Source organism: Lasioglossum baleicum, chromosome 8, assembly GCF_051020765.1.
Source record: "Lasioglossum baleicum chromosome 8, iyLasBale1, whole genome shotgun sequence".
NCBI classification, from domain to species: Eukaryota; Metazoa; Arthropoda; class Insecta; order Hymenoptera; family Halictidae; genus Lasioglossum; species Lasioglossum baleicum.
In genome coordinates this window covers 13759258-13778801 of record NC_134936.1, presented here as the reverse complement: position 1 = coordinate 13778801, position 19544 = coordinate 13759258, and the positions used below count along the sequence as shown (strand labels likewise).

At 43.7% G+C, this 19544-nt stretch overlaps 1 protein-coding gene across 2 annotated transcripts in view; it reads left to right on the top strand.

Moving 5' to 3' along the window:
* The first annotated feature begins 495 nt into the window (after positions 1–495).
* Positions 496–19544, top strand: part of LOC143211113 (neo-calmodulin) — a 110353-nt gene continuing 91304 nt past the window's right edge. For both annotated transcript variants that reach the window (XM_076428568.1, XM_076428567.1), the window contains exon 1: positions 496–1054. In XM_076428568.1, the coding sequence (XP_076284683.1) occupies positions 1016–1054 (39 nt within the window). In that variant the 5' untranslated portion in view covers positions 496–1015. The remainder of the gene's footprint in view (positions 1055–19544) is intronic.

The window sequence follows — 19544 nt, the reverse complement described above, 5'->3', positions numbered from 1 at the left end:
GCGATTGAATCCTTGCACTCTATTCTGTCCATCGAAATACGTAACCCTTTTTACAAAACTACATGTCAAATACACTCCCGTCCATAAATCACCGGACACTTGCTTGTCCTCAACAAAATGGTAATTAAAGAATACAAGGTTCCAGCTTGACTTGATTGTTCCATCTTGATTATTATATTGTTACGCAACTATCTTCATTGCCATTTCTCTATACAAATTCCCCGTGCCTTCTCGTGAGATAGATTCTCGTGGATCAAGACGCTTTCCTTGAAGGAGGCTGAGCCCCATGGATCATGATGGAAAAGGGGACCGACGGGGTGAGGCGGGGGTTCTTCGTCAGGATCGGTGGCGGCCTTGGTACCGCGACCTTGGCACTCCTGGTCTAGGCGTCCGTAAAGTAGGCGCGGTCCTGGGGTACGCGGTGCTATGGCGTTGCGACGAGCGTGCGCGAGAAAGCGCCGGGGTGGTTTCTCGCTCCACCTCGGCTGGAGACCAGCCAGTCGGGACAGCCGGTCACAGACGCTACTCAGCCCAGAACCGCGTCAACGTCCTGCCGCGAACATCCTGCAGGTCCATCCTGCAAAACCATATCCATCTCGCACGTTCTCGCCGTCGTCTTCTTCGAAGTCAGCTCCTCTGGCAAGAGCTGGACAACGCGCGAGTCTCTTCGAGAATTTCGGGAAACTTTCCTGTGAAGGGAGGTTGAATTTTTTTGAGCGGTATTCCGAGTCGGCTCAAATTTTCTGGGGTTCAAAGAGGATCTGAGAGGGCCGGTTTTTCGCGAGCTGCGCGGGCAGGAACACGTCGGAAACGAAGCATCGGCGGGAAGGTCCGGAGACAACGCGCGACCACCTGTAGTTGTGGCCCCGAGCCACCCCTGACGAGCCTCCTCCCACCCTACAGTCGGCACCGGCGGTTTCTTAACAGCCGAAACCCGAGCTGGACCAGTAATCACTGAAGGCCAAGGGCGACATTCGCACACACACCGTTCAAGACTGCCAGGATTACCACCAAAATGAAGACGTCGTCGTTTTCTCTGCGCGTCATGCGACGGGTAAGTGGACACAATTGTTCCGTTGCTGTCTTTTGTGGTATCATGCTCTCGAGCCGAATTCTCGCTATTACGATCGCACTGGGGGGTTCAATTGTTCTCGATGATGTATCACAGCGACATTATTTTGTGTACCCTCAATTGTCTGATATCTTGATTTACCCTGTACTGGTGGTCACTGTTGATCAGTCTTCCTCGAGTCCTCACGTTTTTCATTTACTTTATTGGGAGACTTTATCAATTTCTCGTTGTCTCTATGTGCCTATAAAATTATGATCTCGAGATTTTGTTAATATTCTGTAGAATGCACATTTCTCGAATTTTTACGTCTTTCATTCGGAGGCAGTCTATCGAGAGGCTTCGCGAAACTTTATCAATTTGAAAGAACTGCCTTCGCGTTTGATTGTGTTGTAACTCGGTCCATCAAGAGGCGACGCTTTCGGACGAGAACTTTATCAGTTTATGGGAACCGTGTCTGTGTTTCATCCGTGTTGCGTTTGTTAGGAGTTCAAGTATCGTCGAACGTTCGTCGAAGAGGAACAAGTAGTACATTCTCGTAGGAAAGGTCACTATCGAATGAATCGGAGCGATAACTGGAAAAATAATTGCGATCCAGCCGGGTATAAAAAAGTAGACAGTCTTCCCTAAATAAAAAGAGAAGAGACATTTCTGCTAGAAGAAACTTTAACTACATTCTTTTTAAAGGCTTGTACAATACTATGTATTTAAAGAATGATTCACAATGCACCTCCTACGCTTAACAAGATCTCATAAAGTCCAATCTTTTCGGGCTCAACGTTAATTGAATAATAGCACGTTTCACATCGTTTCCGGGATCTACAATGATTTAGAACAAAGGAACGAGGTTCTTTAAAGCCCATCCGGCAAGACATACGAAGGAATCTCCACATAAAAATCCTCTTTCCTCGAGGCGTGATGTTATTCGAACTTTCTACTGCGCCGCGAGTAGAGGCAGCTCGCAATGGTCAGGCATTACGTATTTATATTTCCTGAAAGCAGAGAATTCGCGAAACAGGATTTCGTTGTATATTCTCCGTAAATTCCTTTACGCATTCTTCTAGATATTCTAGATATTCTGTGCTCGGTGTACTCCTCTATATTTTTCTGTATAACATTTATCTTCATGTCCATTTGTCTGCATATTTTCCCAGATGTGCGTCTGTATATTCTCTTATATATTGCCCCGTATGTTACCCTGCATACTATTCAAGATATTTTCTTATGTAGGGGAGAGCAGCCCAATTTGGACCAACACTTTGGTTGAACCACCATGTACTTTGAGTAGGGTTGCCAGAAATGTTTTATCCAAATATCGAAGAAGTAGTGAAAACTGCAATTATGTATATATGAGATAGGCTCAAAATGTAGGAGTTCGAGTAAAAGAGGTACACAGCACATTTTTAACTTTTTTATTCAAAGATTTTTGAAAATTCAAATACGATATAGGAGATCAAGTTCAAATATAGAAGACTCATATCAAATATAGAAGATCTGGCAACCCTAACTTTGAGGGTGAAAAATAATATTTCAAGAATTACAACTTACGGTCTAAGTGGCTGGTTTTCCATCCCACAGTTATAAAAATTATTAAAATTTTTCATGATACAAAGTTCGAGAAAATTCAATCTTCTCGCTGATGTTAATAATATTTTCCCGTGTTCGAGCCTCGAGCTCCCATATGGAATTTCACAGCGTCCAGACAGCGAGACGGACACATTCCTGTGTGATAGTTCGCTCGATGAAACCCGCTGTTCTAAGGAGCGCATTTTGGTCGTAAATCAATTGTTTTGGCAGAAATTCGTGGCACCGTTCAGCGCGTAAAATCGTCGGCACACGAATCCCGGTTGCCGGAACTGATTTATTCCGTTAGCAGAGCGGTTGCACCGCGATGCATATTCCATTCGAATGCATATTCAACCGCGACTAGGCTCTCGCGGCAGAGGAGGTATAATTCGAGGACGCGCGGAACAGGGGAGGCTCTCAGCCGGAAACGATTGGAGATCGGGGCGTAAGACTGGGGAATTCTTAGTCGAGGGTAGGAAATTGCGTTTCTGCTAGTTCCCTCGGTTACGTAACGGTGTACCTGGTGATCAATTACCCATGGCATCGTCCGATACCTGGAGGAGAGAGAGCATTAGTTCGAAACAATGTTGCGCAATAGCCGAGCGCGTTAATTGATGCCACCGGCAACAACGGCGAATTGAAATCGAACTGAATTCCAGGAGAACAGCAGGGCCCGCGCAGCTCCCCTTTCAATTAGGCTCGATTCATATCGCCGGCACCATTCCGGACCGGCGAACACATCGAACAAACACGCACACGCACAATCGCTTCTCGTTTCCTCGATTATGCTTCCGAAAGGCTCGCAAGGCGAAGGAGAGACGCTCTCCTCCTGCACCCTCTCGGCGGATTGCATTCCGTTCCATTTGCTCCGGATTAAAATGATATTTCGCAGCGCCGTTCGACTATATGCAGAAACTCCGGCAGCGTTAATCGACGCAACGAGCCTCGCGAAATTGAATCGGACTGCAGCCGGCCAGCCGTTCAATACCGATGCCCTTTCAATTAGGCGTAACTCGCGATAATAGGTTCGCCTCGACGGGATCTTATTCTTACTGCCGCACAGTGGGCTCGATTGAATTAATTTTGATATTTTTTCAATTGATATCGATTTCTAAATGTCCACCGACCACGAAAATGATAAAATTAATCGAATACAATAGCAGTTCTAGTTGTGATACACGCATGAAGCTGGACAGTTTAGGAATATCGATTTTCCCTACATAATTTGGCTGTTCATTCTTAAAGTGTCCTGATAACTGTGATCAACTTGTTGCCCTGAATTTTTTTCTACATCAAGATGCACACTTTATTGATCAGAAATCATTGTAAAACAAAATTGATCAGAAATCATGGTTAAACGAATGTGAAATATATTAAGTTACAAATCGTTGAGAAGGAATTGTTTTTTTATATATTCAGTTCAAATTTCATTGCAATATTTTCAGTGGTTTAAGAGTTATTCAAACATGTCGCGTGCTTCTTCAATCGGGCCCACTGTGTGCCGCGGCGCTATCGAGACTCGAAGAAATCGATTTGCGTCATTTGTTCGGGACAGGGATCATTTTAAGAAGATATATTAAATATTCAAACTATACTCATCACAAAAGATAGACACAGCGTATCATCTTGCCTGTTTTTCGATAGATGAAAGGATCGTTTCTCCTCATACTGTTAAAATTTCGAGACTCCCTCATTTTAATCCCGTCGATCAGGATCTATCCGCACAAGTGCTTCGAATTCCCGAGTCGGAACTTTGCGGATAGAACCCGCCGCTGCTGATTGAAGTAGGAAGGCTCGATTTTTTCAAGTTCCCAGACCGGATCCTCCCCTTAACCGTTGAAGAGGTCTCGCGAAGAGCCGACCCACATTCTCCGTGATCGCAAACAGCAATCTCTGCCGCGCGCGGAGCGAAAACGCGAGGAAAATTTTCAACGCGGCGTGTAACAGTGTTTGCCGTTTTCCCCGGGACTCTCGGGGAACAAAGCATCTCTCTCCTCCGTTTCTCGCCCTCTCCTCGGAGGAGATTCCATTTGCCTGGGAGAACCGTCGCGATAAACAATTAAATTGGAAAACGCGGTAATAGAACGACGAGCCGAGGCTCTCTCTTTCTCTCTCCCTCTTCGTTGTAATAAGTTTGCGCGATTGGCAGAACCGGGCGTCGAGATTAAACCGCGATTTCCATTTTCGGGGGACGGTGTGGCCCGTGATGCCTCTTAATTGGTAATTACGCGGCTCCCAGCTGGCGCGACCAGAGAGACGGAATCGAGCGGAACGATATACTTTCGTCTCCCAGTGTTTTTCCAAGAGAGTTACTCCCATCCGACGCACCGAGAATTAGAGGGGACGGCCGTAAAACTTCGTTTTCCCGTGTCCCGGCGCACGGGAATACAAAGAGCCGCATTTACTCCTGCGAACGGCCACGAATTTCAGGGGGGATTGTCTGTCTCTCTTTCTCCCTCGCGATTGTACCGCGGGTTCGGCTTCGTCGTGTAGTTTGCGAAATTGCTCCAGACACGCCCGAAGAATTCAGAAACTGGACTGAGAGTGCTACGAGATTCGAACCTTGAGAAGCGAATATTGTACAAATTGTCCGAGGTTCGCCGAGACATGCTCTATTGTACACTCCGCGACAAAACGATAAGACACCTCTAGATTTCTAACGTTTCTCAATACCAATAATGCGTACAAAGATTTTGTATATAGATCTGTATAGAGTATCCTCTGTTTAGTAACATACGAAGTAACTGCTATTATTTACGCTCTGTCTGCGGAGTTATATGAGTTTACATGAAAAACCGGTGCGGCAAAACGGTAAGACATGGTGAAGAAGAATAGTGATTTAATTACACTGTCCAACACCAAATTTGTTCCACAATTACTGTTGGGTGGTTCTTATACTAGAGTTTTTGCGCTTCTGAATCTGCCCTTAATTTTTCTCCTAGAAGCACAGTTTTTGAGAAACATGACTTTTACACATCATCGTGAAAATCGAGGAAGTAGAACATTCTGGAACACCCTGTACAATGAATTGTTTCTTGTCGCAATCATACTCACGGCGAGTTGGTTGAAGTCAGCCAGACATGAAGGGCATCGTTGCTCAGCGAGGAATCTTCGGAAACTCGCGAAGGAAACAAGATCCAGTTGAACTTGCGTGCAAGCTCGTTACCAGCCGGGTTTTCGCGCGTGGTATCGCGAAATTTCCCGACAAAGAGTCGAATTTCTGAACGAATTCTCGCCGGAGAACGTCGATAAGCAGACATCTCGAGAATCCTGTTAGCCCAGCGAGTCTTCCCGAGGAGAGAGCGTTGCCTAACTCGGCCTGGAAGTTTTCTCATTTCCCCGAGCGAAACAGAGCTTTCCCTCGGTTTCCACGGGTTTCTTTTGTCCCCGTTGCCATCGCATTGGTCTCATCGTGCTCCGAGCACGGTCGCTAACGCGATTTTCGGGATGTCGATTCATTGGATTACGAACTCTGCTTTCACTGACAGCTATGCTCCGATCCTTTCTCTTTTTATCCTGGCTCGCAGGAAGCCCGGTGACCATTGCAAATTAGTTGCTAGAGCTCCACCGAAACCGCTCAGTGTAGTCCAAGGTATTTCAAGGGTTCACACTGTTCTAAACCGCTTGCAGAAGTGCTACAGTTGCGACGCAGGAAAAATTAGATCGGAGTTCGCTGCGGACGAACTGAGAGGGTAATTATAGTACAAAAGGGTTAATAGAATTTGCCGCGCCTCACCTGCGCGGAAAGGGATCGCCGTGACTGCACCGCGAGAGGAGATATCGGCGTCGCAAATAACCTGTAGCCTCGAATAATGCCTAAATGATCGAGCAACTGCGGCGACCATTTCGTGAAAATTTTCTGCTAATTTATAGGTAACATACAGTCGGTGTACAAAGTATTCGTACACATTAAAAGAACAAATTATTTTTTCAAAATTGGACCCAACAGCTTACGTTTCTTTTCAGACGTTAGAAGGATTAGTTTACTAGCTAATGTGTAAATAATTTTCTTTTAAATTGTTATTGGTCGCAATTGCGAAGGAGATAGTATAGGTCACGATTTTTAAATTTTTTATCTGTACCCGTAATTAAAATTTAGAAGGCGCCTTTGGTAGGTCTAAGTAAGTTATATACTTGTACAAAGTTTCATCGAAATCGATCAAGGACGTTACGAAATATAATTGATTGAAAATATCAAAAATCGTAAGAATCTGAGATTTAAATGAATCGCAAACCGTAAATACAAAAATTTTTACATCTTACAATGCCCATAGCTTTTTTATCCGTCAATCAATTTCAATGAAACTTTGTACACATATACATATAACTTACTTAGATTTACAAAATACATGTTTTAAATTTTCATTACGGGCACAGATAGAAAATTTAAAAATCGTGGTCTTCACTGTTCCCTTCGTAATTGCGACCAATAACAATTACAAAAAAAATTATTTACTCAAAACTAAACCTCTTACTAAAAAACACAAGCTACTGAGTCCAATTTTGAAAAATTTATTCGTTTTTACAAGGTGTACGAATAGTTTTTACACCGACTGTAATTCGTTCAACCATTCTGAGTCGTCCATTTTTGTGTCGATCCATCCAGGTATTCATGCCTGGAAAATCGAGGTTCAATTTTGAGCCGATTGTCAATAATAATTTACGATATTCGGCAACAAAAGTCGGGAAAATAATTCGGCAGGTGCGTTCACATCGACGCCTAAAGTCGGATTATGTGCGCGTGGGTCCGAAGCTTTGAACGACGTGACCAGCCGTGAGAACCAAGCGGAAGGGGGTCGCGTCAAAGCGTGGACGACTTTATTGAGTCCTGGCATGGAAAAAGGAGAAGTCCGTGTAACACCGTAGAAAATCGTGTCGGAGGCGAGCTCCCCGTACGTCGGATGGAATAGACAATGTGTCAATACTCGCGAAACACCACCGCCGGGCAACGGCGAATTTATCGGCGAATGTATCAGCGAGAGCTGGCTCCCGGTCGCTCGTGGCGACGCGTAATCGGATTGCGTCGTCCTTTGGCCGAGGATCGGGCCCTAACGATTCCATTTGTACCGTACGAAGCTTTTGCCCCGCGATTCCAGATTATTCGCCTGACCCGCGCGTCGATAAAACTCGATTCCCCTTGAATTTGTCGAACCTCGCTCGCCAAACTCCCAGATGACACGCGTGCCAGAAAATTCGACGACGACGCTGCCGTCCCCCGTAAAAAGATACTAACTAGATTATTTTAGGTCGTTCGGAAAGTCATATAGTTTTCTCAAGGGAACGTAGAAGCCAATTTTTTACTGTTTAGAATAAGTTTTATACCATTTTGTTCTATGATCCTTGCGATTTTTCTAGAAGCAATGTAGCATCTCTACGCGGAAAACGAAATTACTTTCCGAACGACCTAATACTAACAAGGGTTCCCTAATATGGGTATAGCTATTGACATCCTTGGTGCAGGTGCCGAATATGGCACTAGGTGTCATATCAGGAACTTAAGGTGTACCGTATTAAGAACCCCATTCACAAAAAAAAATATTTTTCCCAATCTGTATTAATTTTTGAACAAACTTGTAACTACAACTGGTAATTTTTTGGTTCAAAAAGAGCATTCTAAAATAATCAAAAAATGTCATCAACAAAAAGTGGTTCATATTTGGGCACTTTGATCTACCTGTCCACTTTTTTGTCACGAATGCATAAAGATTTAGTCAGAGAAGAAAAGTCAGATTTTTTGGTAGTCGACGTATAAGCGATTCAATTGTTCCCGTGACGAAACAATGATATTCCAAATATCGAAGTATCGAGGGACCCTCGCCGAGAGGGATGAGCCCCGGCATATGAAATCCGTGGAAACGATCCTCGACATTTCGAGTAGTTTGTTGAATCCTGCGAGCACCTTGATCCTTCCTGAAAGGGCGCGACTTACGGACGGGAACGATTGCTTCGAAGTTGTGGAGGAAAGGATCGGGAAGAAGGGTTTCTAATATTTTCCAAGCGACTCTCTCTCCCTCTCTCGGAGTGGTTTTGTCGATCGGATCGACCAACTATTCTTAGCCGAGGAAGGACATAAGCGTCGTTTCCTTGCGCGACGCTCCATTTCCCGGGCACGCTTAAACAAAGACGGTTCCTCCCGAGTAAACACTATCATCGGGCGTAACGACCACCGAGAAAGCAACCGGCAGCTATTCTTTCAGATTTCCTGAGCCCGGTCGAACGATAGAAACCTGATCGACGATTCTGTGTAACAAAGCAAAATTTCTTGTATTTTGAAAATACTATACGAGGCACAGAGGTGAACACAACGTCGGCAGAGTCGGCAGACTCCGGAAGCCTGGAAAGGTCGAAGGGCAACACGCGTTCCACGGATGATGGATCTGTGGTGGGAGCAAAAGAAAAAAAGGAATCGCAGGTTGCACGCACGAGTTCGCGAACCAGCGAGCGGACGAAACCGACTCCGGCCTGGATAGCCAATCATTCAGAAGAGGGCCGGCTGCCATTCCCGGTGTGCGAATCTCTCGATTACTTCGACGAATTGACTGGCGCGTCGATGGATTTCGCTGTGCGCCCAGTAAACTTCTGTTTTTCAATTTACCCTCGCCAGGGCGCGGCGCAGCTGCGAGAATCGCCCGGAGAATTAATAAAAATACGGATCGATGCCACGAAATTAAACACCTAACCCACTGACTGGTATTTACGGCCTCCGAGAACGACGTTCTCCCGAAATCGATTCCGACTTGTCTGGAGTGGCCATTGTAAAAAATTGTTTATTGCAAGAGGCAGTAGAAAATGTTCCTAGTTTTTTTAAATTCGTAGAGAGCAAGGTGGACGTTTTAGGAAATTGTTCTCGCCCTTAATTTTTTCTGCAGCCTTGATTCGCTAGTTTTTTATTGTAGTTTTTACTGGTACTTCGACAGGAAGAAATTGTTATAAAAATGTGGTTCTTTGATGTTCAATGTAATTTTTGCTGTGGCCTTTTGATTCGAACAGACCGACATATTTAGAAGGAACAGTAATAATTCCTCCGGGTCACCGCAACGATGCCCGCGACGAGCAGCAGTCTTCCAGGGAAGGATTAAGCGAGAATCGCTAGCACCCTGACGCCATTAGGACCAAATGGGGCCATTAACGACGTCGAAATCGTCGCCGGTTTCGTCATTCCCGTTCTCGACGTCGAAACCGTCGACCAGTCGCGCTTTGTTCCCATTATCAGCTGCAGACGACGTCGTCTCGACATCCCCGGAACATTGTCATCGTTGACGAACAGTGATCAGGGATCAAATAAATCCGTACGACTACTAGCAATCCGTCGGATCGAGGCGCGATCGTGACGATAAATCGGCGATAACGCGGGGCGGCGCGATAAACGCACGCCACGAAACGGCCGTCTGGATCGCCGGAAACGATTTCCCGTGTTTGGAATCAGGGCCACGGTGGTCTGCGTCTCGCAGAAGATAAATCGTCGCTTTATTTTCGCGGCTCAAGGATTACCGAGCCCGTCGGATCGTAAATCTTCCGACGATACAGCAATGGCGGCCGAGAAACACGTTGCCTACGGCGTTAGGGACAGAGCACGATGGTCCACGGGGTGTGTCGATCGTCTGGTTCCGTTCTGCCCTCGGGACTGAAATCCAATTCCTAGTAATGCAGCGTGGGTGACTGCTCCTCCGAGAACCCAATCAACCTTAGGTCTTGCCGCCATTTTTTTCCCGGACTTCCTTCGTTTCCGTGGAAATCCTCTTTGGTGACGATTGCGCCCTGACTCGATTAAATAACTCACTCGGGCTTGGGCAAGTAGTTCTTTTAATGTACCACTGGATGAATTGCTGGACTGGGGATTTTTACGCGAAGTCAGAACATCGTCTTGTTCTTTCTCTATTAATTTTAATATCTCGGATATGTCGAAAAGTTAGAATACGGGAGCTTGTACCTGTCGTACTAACAATAAGACGTTACACTAGTAAATAAACGCTAATGTCTTAGTACGACAGTATTGTTGTTTTAGAATTATTTAAATTGAAATATCTCCTGAAATACTCGACATACATACAGTATGGAGCATAACAGATTCCACACACTTTAAATCAGAATAACTTTTATATGAATGGACCAAACGACTTCAATTTGTCTGTAAGGTGAGAAGAATTAGTTTAGTAAATGACGTCTAATAAATATGTTGAAAAAATGCATTTGGTCGAAATTGTGAAAAACAATACTAAAAATTGATTTGTACAACTTTTTTAACTGGCCCAATAACGAAAATATAAAAAATGTGTTTGGTCAACTGGTATAAATTATATACGCTCTGAAAATTTCATTGAAATTGGTTAATTGGTTAATCCGCACTCGAAAAAGTCCATTCGTTCAAAAGTTGTGACGTCATTAGTGACCAAAGACGACTTTTTCGCCCCCGTTTGGGCACGTTTCTGCATAACTTTTGGATTTGTTATTGCGCGTGGACAAAGTCTCTACTGGTTAAAATTTCTAAAAGTACTGTGCGTGTACGGACCATTTCATTCGAAAACTATTGCAGTACTTAATCGTACTTGTTGGAAGGGGCGTAGCAAGGATAATTACTGGAACGATAAAAATGATTAATACACGGTCCATAGAATGTTGCCGCATCGACTGGAAGCTCCAGTTTCCTGAAAACCGTGAGCATCCGTCGCAACGCCTCGAAGATGGTTCTTTAACCGATCGTATCGGAGCTGCTCGAACGAGAACGATCGGCGCTTCCGGTTTCCGTTTTCCGTTTTCCGCGCCACTGATTCACGCCAAATGACAGCCAGTATGGCCGTTCTCCCGCAAACTCTGCAGCGTTACAAGCTCGCCATAAAACATCTGAAAGCTCCGATAAAACGCGTATATACATTTGAAAAGCGGTTCCTAAATGTCGTTCCGCTAACAAGCCACGAAACAAAGCAAATGACGCGTTGTTGTCTCGACACGCGAATATATCGCGAAGTCCTTGCGCTCCCATCAGCTTAATTAATCCCGGTCATCGGGGAGGACGGAAATGCGACATAGAAATATTAGCGTCATCGCCGCCGGGCGGCCAGTGACAATGTTCGCGGAACGTCTTGGCTGCTCTCTGCCTTTTAACCTAATTGTCGAACCACCAGCCAACTGTCGCCCGCGTTTTAATTCCGTACCGAGAGAACAATGTTTTAATTAAGCTTTCGCGCGGCATGCATTACAACTGCAGCGAAAAGCTCGACTCGGTGAATCAGCCGGAGACACTGCCGCCGATTTCTGAACTGTTTTCAGTCGAGGGCGAGGGGACGAACGAACTGCTAATGGACGCTCGAATCCTCCCTTCTATCTCGGTCCGCAATTTACCAAGCTTTTCCGCTTTATTGTTTCGCTGATAGTCACGGGGAACCATGATACTCGCACGTTCGACGCTGGGGCAGTGAAAACGGCCCGGACGACGCGGAATTTTTCCTCCGCGTTAAAAGACGCTTTTAGCGTCCTTCTGATTCTGAAAGGGGAGTTTAGAGAGCTCGTTGAACTGGTCGCAGAGTGCTTCTGGTTATACAAATGAATTTTCGTCGTCCCTTAATTGCGGTCCGTGGACGGGCGGAGGTCCTTAACAGGATATAAAATTAATCTAGCTTGCGTCCTGTAAAATATTATCGTTATAGAAAGACGCGCATGTATGTCACAAATTTTCTGAAATGGACTTTCCGATGCAGCGACTGCCAATGCGGTGTACAAATTACTTTGGCAAAGATTCTAACGGTGGCACGAGAATTACGACGTACATCTCGAGGAACCCGTTCAGCCCATATAAAAGTAGAAACTGAACCGTGTATAATTTCGTGGAAACTTCAAAAAGGGTTTGGAGAGGAGTTTTTCAGGAAACTCAAAGGGCCAGTGAATGGAAGTTTGTACAAGGTACAAAGGTGGATTGAGTGGAGTACCGAGTTGGATTCGAGAGCGAGTTAACTCGTCATTTTCTGCTAGCAGGTTACGCGAAGAACGCAACGGCCATTGGTGCGGCAGTTTCCTTGAATAATTCATCCCCGGTGACCGGGAACTAAATTCCTTCGTTGGGATTCGGAACGACGTCGAAGTTCCACACGCACGCGGTTCTTTTTAAAAATCGCCTCTGGCTCTCTCCGTCTCTCTCCTTTTCTTTTCGCTGCGACCCGTTCTCGTAGCCAGGTTTCCGCGCGACCCGATCCAATTTCCGCTCCGGTTGGTCCTTGGATCGCGGAGACCTAATTGAATCCCCGCTGGCCGCAGAATTCCCGAAAGCGCTACGTGTTGCTTTGCAAAGGCCTTATTAGCTTGACCATAGCCACGAGACGAATAATTAAACCCTTTCTGAGCCGGTAGGCACGCCCGCTACGTGCCGCGCTAAGCGCGCAGTAGATTAGGCACGGTTTGAGTCAGACCGCAGGCTGTACGTCCACCTCTTTCGCTTCAACCGAGACGTACTCTGAAATCCCTTATACGTGCTCTCCGCATTGCAATCCAAACTCGTCACACAATGCTCAATCAACCATTGTCCGATCGTTCATAATCATTTCATAGATGAGCTTCCATAAGCTGTGGATTTTGATGCAAATCATTAGACATTTTTTTTCATTGAGAAAATCTCGGAACAGATTTATTACAACGTTAGGTGTAAACATAAATGGAGTATACCGAACACAAGAATCTTCTACAAAACTAAACATGAGGGTGTACGACCATTTTGGTTTCCCTTAAACACTCAAGTTACAACTTTTTAGGAACGAGTGAAAATATAATATAAAGGCAGACTTTAATATTCGGCCCAGGCAAAAATATGGAAACGTCCAGAGGCAGTTGAAATTTTAACTTAAAAAGGTTTTTCAGCAGTAGTAATCTTTGCAAATCATATAATTTCCCACTCGGAGTTACATCTGCACATAGGGCTGTTAATGATGCCAATCCGTGCGAGAGAGCCCAGCAAGATGATAATGATCGGCTCTGCTTCTGTTTATTGGGACAATTAAATGACGGGATAAAATACCATTGAACCAAGGAAGACGATTATCTCTATAATAATGGAGAAAGTAAAATTTGCCTTTCTATAACCCTTGGTTTTTAATTATCATGGAAGAGTTGAGAAAAGCTTTTTTCATGATTAGTTCGTACAGATCAGTATAAGAAATTCTTGAGATACCTAAGGAACAGAAAGTGGTAGCACTTTTAGCTAAGTCATCAACAACTTTATGCCCCAGATCTTGGAATGAGACAGAACCCAGTAAAATTTTATGAAATATTTATTAAAATTGTTCCGAATAAAAATATAATAGTTAATTTTAACGTTAACCTTAACCGATTCAGGACTTTGAAGAGCGCTAAGAGAATTCGAAAAAATACAGAAATTGTGCGGATCATTTTCAAGCACAATAAATCATTCGACATTTTATGCATTTATGACTCGGGTGAGTTAGTGCAATTTAAAACAGTGAAAATTTTCATTTCATTTAAAAAGGAAGGCGTAACATTCATGTAAACATGGAGAAATAAACAGCAATTAATTCTCGTCAATACGCGCACTTCCTTAAACTTTATTGCACATTCGCGCACATCATTAACTGCAGCAGGATCCGCCGAGTTGAAAATATAGAATAAGTTTTGTTCACCCGAGGCTCCGTTTCCGAGAGAATCGAGTTCGAAAATTGGTAAAGCACGCATGCTGGTGAATACCAATCAGTTGACGTGCCCGTGCATGGCTGACTCTTTCCAATGCTAGTATAAATGCATACGCGTCCGACGAATTTTCAACCTCGATTTCCTACAGAACAGAACGTCGCACGGGAAACTTCCATTCCACATTTTCGACTCGATGTTCCTCGTCGAATCGACCCATCGCTATTTCAATATGAATTTTAATTCACGTCTGCCTTAACAATAATACACTTCCGAGTGCTCCTCGATTTAGAAAACCAAATTCCAACCGTGGGATATCTAAATTTTTTTTATCATTTAAAATTAGATATCCCAACAGTGGGATATCTAAATTTTATCATTTTTATCATATATGCAATGTGTATTCAATTTTTAATTGTGGAAAAATTCATTCTGGAAATTCATCGTTACTATTAAATTGTTGCATATGAAATGTCCGATTTTAGAATGCAATTCTTATAAAACATTTGGATCAAGAAATGCTGTAACAGTCTAGGTACACTATACAGGGTGTTCATTTGAAAACTTTCCAGCCGAATATCTCGAAAAGTATGAATGATATTAAAAAAGTGTAAAACACGTGTCCAAGGATTTCCAGGTGGAAAGAGGAAAGCAGTATCAGTTTTTTATTTGGGTGGCGTTTTTAAGGTCATTTGTAGGTCAACTTTGTTTTTCAAATGGAAACCTATAATTTTTATTATGGGATCTTGTTGTACGTAAAAATACCAGCAATTTCCGTATTTCTGTATAAAACTTTGAGATCCAAAGCTAATCCTTAATACCCTATGTTCAATTTTAGTTTAGATGTGTAATTTTACTTTGAAATCGAGTTTATTTCAACGTCAACCAACATGACTTTTGATCAAAATGTGGTGATTCATTAATCGTTGGTGGTAAAAAAAGAACTACAAAATCAAGATAACAGTCTCGTAAATGAAAAACGTAAATCCATAATATCTTATTTTCTCCGTAATACAATCAAGAAGCTTAGAGAATATAAAATTACGTTTGTTCAAAGTCGTTGCTAAAAATCGGATATTTCCTATGCAGCAGCCTAATAAAAGGTATCAATTTTTTGAGAAATGTGGCCATACGACGAAGCAGCGTTTTAATGATCACGTATTAGGCGCGTTTGCATGCAACAAGGACCGTAATTCCAAGCGCGCGTTATCACGCGGTATATAGAATCTCTCGGGGAAAGGTTGCGGATTAATATTCATGGGGAAAGTTGGTCGCGAAAGGAATAATACCTCGGACGGTATACAATCCCGTGAATGCATCACGCTACTCTCTCCGTCCATCCCAATCGACGTTATTCGAAGATTCCTACGGACAGGTACACGAGAAGCAATTAAGCTCGTTAGCCTTCGGAGCTTCAGCATTCTCTGCATCCATCGGGAAGTCGATTTCGTTCGTTGTCTTCGGCTACACAGTCTTTGAAAAAATCAATTTGCGAGACACAATGAAGCTTGCGGGAGTTATCCGGAATCTCCTGAAGGGGCGCGACGATCCCCTGCGGCCCGTCGCAGGCAGAAAAAAAAAGGTTCCTTAATTAATCACGTAATTAAAGTCCCCCGGCGATGCTACGGCCCCGGCAAAAACGCCCTCGCGTTAGTGGACATTGCGAAAGCGCTTAATCCATACCGGTGCTCGTGCAGCAGATTAACCGAATCAAAAGTTGTTCGTTCGTAATCATTTCTAAACGATCCGTTGGATTTACGCGGATATATTACGTGGACCAATTAATCCCTGTCCCCGTAAATCTCTCGTTCGTTTGCGACTGTTTGCTCCATTCTTCAACGTCGACAGCTTGAGTGGGCATTTCATATATTTATTGCAAAAGTGTACAATTTAAAGCAGTGGACATTCACGTTATTTTAAATAAATATCCGCAACCATTATATAGCGATGACCAGATTTATAAATTTCAGGAGATTTTCTCCATTTTTCGATTCGGTAGGGATTTTGGATCTTTCACGAGCTTCGCCTAATTAAAATGCTGGTATTACAAGGGTAAACATAACTTTGATTCTGCGATGATCGAAATTGCTTTCGGCCCTGTCTGTGAGTGGCACGCGAGAGATCATTTTGCTAAAGAGGTAGCGCGTCCGCGGAAATTGAACGTGTTCAAAGGGGACCTTTGGATCGAAGCGTTCAATCCCATTCTGAAACAGCTCGGGCGACACCTTGTCGTGCTGAAAATAACTGGAATCCGTTTCACGGGAGGAAAAACGGTCGCCTCGCCGACAAAGGGGTCATCAAGCCGGCGGCGCGTCGCCTGTGTACGTGGCCTAAACTGCAGCCCACCTGTTGCTAGGCCTATATCGGGCCGATCTCTCGCGTTTTCATCCTCCTACTCGAATTCTTGGCGTTCCCGCGCCGCTTATCGCCCCCGGCCTGCTTCATTTCCGGCCACGACCGATCCAATTATCCGGTTAAACGGCCCGGCTCCGATCCCACCGGTGAAATCCAGTTGCCGATCGAGGCAAAAATAAATTTCCCGCTGGTCCGTGCGTGGACCGAAGTGATTAATGGACGATCTTCGACCTTTATTTGTTACTACACGTGGGCGAATGAGAGTTAATGTGCAGCTAATAAATACGTAGTTCTCCCGGTGCGTCGGCGGGCCCTAAGGGCCACGTTTCATTTTTATGACGCGCATTCGCCAAATGGGTAGTTTATGCGAAAACGGAGACCCTGGGAAAATGGCCGCATAAATAATAACTGGAGTGAGTCTTCAGATTAGACTCTAGAGAGGTGCCTTTCTCGAGTCAATTTTTCAACTGCAGCAGGAGGGAAGTAATTGCGCTATTTATTTCGACACTTTTCCATGCTGCAATTTTCGGTGTGGATCCACTTCCTGTGATTACTAGTTGGACTTTTATGCGATCACATTTTTTTTAAACACGACCAATCTTTATTCTGCAATTACAGATCGTATGAAAGGGTTCTAGTACAAAATTACCGAACACGTAAACGCGGGATTGTACATTTTATGATGCATAAAAAATAACCGTCGTTTAAGTGCTTGTTACTTACAGCGTTAGAACATAGTACACGTCGATTAAACATAAACTACGTCTTCTAAGGACGATTATGCAGATTTTATGCAAGCCGAGATAAACGAACAATGCGTATCCTCGAGTAACAGTGGGAAAACTGAGCAAACATCTTTTCCATTTCATAAAATCGCCATTCCCATCTGAAATTACGATATTCCGCAAAAGATCATCAAGGATTCTCAGTTGCTTCGAACACAGTTAAATTGCGCTCCAGGAATTTGCACAATTCTCACAGTTTCTCGGCGCTGTTAGGGCAGTTAGGGCGTCGTAATCGTCCGGAAGGATCACTGCGGGATCCAGTTAGCGAGGTTTGCGTTGCTCGCGACAGAGCGGTGTCCAAATATTTCTGTTCCGTGGATCGCAGCAGTTCCGGGCGCTTGTAAATTGATAGACTTAGGTCCGCAGCCCGTCCTCTTTAAATATATACTAGCCCCTTTGGGCGAAGTTAAACATAATATTTGCTCGACACCTCGCGGGCCCTCTCTGCCAGGGAAAACAATGGACCGAGCGAAACGAAATCCGCTTGCAGCTAGCCGTAATATCTTCACGAAGTCTCGGCGAGTTTATTTTTCCCCGATAAGAGCCGTTTTACGGCAGCCCGTAAACGTTTCCCTCGAGCGTCTTGATCCGGCAGAAGCTGGTTGACTTCCCGACGCCTCGCTTCAACATTTTCTACGGAAATCGCAACCGATGTCGCATCAAAAATTTTCGAGTAATGATCTCTCGCAGTGATTAACGCTCTGCAACCGAGCAGTAAATCTACTCGTAATATCTTGCAAAAATAATCGTGGGACTTTTATTGCAAGTTGCCGGCGAACGCATGAATCGATCTAATAATTTCCGCGCCGACACTTTTACGAGCTTGGTGATCGAGAACTATGGTTTGGGAGCCGAGAGATGCCGGACGGAAATTTTCTTTATAATTTTCCCGGCGAAATTGATTCGTGGCGCTTACAAAAGAGAAATTTGTCCGACGTAAAAGAGTAAAACGTAAAATATATATAAACGTAAAAATATATACAGCTGACCAGCTCAGTAGCCAATTAACATGTTCGATACCACCGTCACAAATATATGACATCCATAATCTGACAGTTCACTTTTTTCAGTGTTTTTAGAGACAAATTAATTTTATGCACTTCGTTGTTTAAAGTCATAGTAGAATGCATCATTTTCAGAGAATCTGTGACATTCTTCTGCTAAACTGTTTTAGTAATTCAAAATTGGGTACGTTGCTTTTAATTAAACTTTCGAACAAGGAAGGTAAGCGACGACGAAACAAATGCTGGTAGCGAACGTGTTAAGTCTAACATAGCGCAGCGCTGTGCTAAATTAAATTACATTGTAATTCAATTACGTAATTGAATTACATTGTATTTCAATTATATAGTAATTCACTTACGACGTAATTGAATTACTAAGTATTTTAATCAGATGTGTAATTGGAATACAATATAATTGAAATACAATACAATTGGAATACAATGTATAATTGAAATACAATATAATTGAAATACAATGTATAATTGAAATACAATGTATAATTGAAATTTGCCCGCCAGAGCAATGGGCCCGGAGAGCCTAGTAAATTTATAAATACTAAATTCCTTCTATTTGAAACGTTCACATGAATTTTTCAACCTCTTCTTGCCTGTTACTTCATTTTTCATAATTCAATTACAATGTATTTTATAATTGTACTCCATTGCAATTACGAATTACATTGTAATTTAATTGAATAAAGATCTGAATTAATTTATTACAATATAACTGAATTACAATGTAATTCAATTACCTTGTAATTATAATTCTGGAGTAATTTAATTGTAATTCTGCACAACCTGACATAGAGTTGCTGACATTTCGGGTTCTCGCACGCCCCTAGCGTCTTCCTTCCCTTAATTTTGCATGGGATAAACAGCGTATGTTCCTCATTATGCTCGAGGGCCGTACAAAAGGGATCGATGAGCCAGAAAGGGTGCGAGCTTGTCAGCATTTTCTCGCGAGCAATTTTCCAAACGTCGCTCAACGAGCAAGTTTGTTTTCGGAAAGCGATCCCGTCCGAATTAAGGCGAAATCTGGAGGCGAGGAACGAGGCCCTTCAGAAGACGAGGCAGCGACAGGCATGCCGGATAAATCTCATTTGCCGTTGTATTTGTAATGAAGTTTCGCAGAGTTAT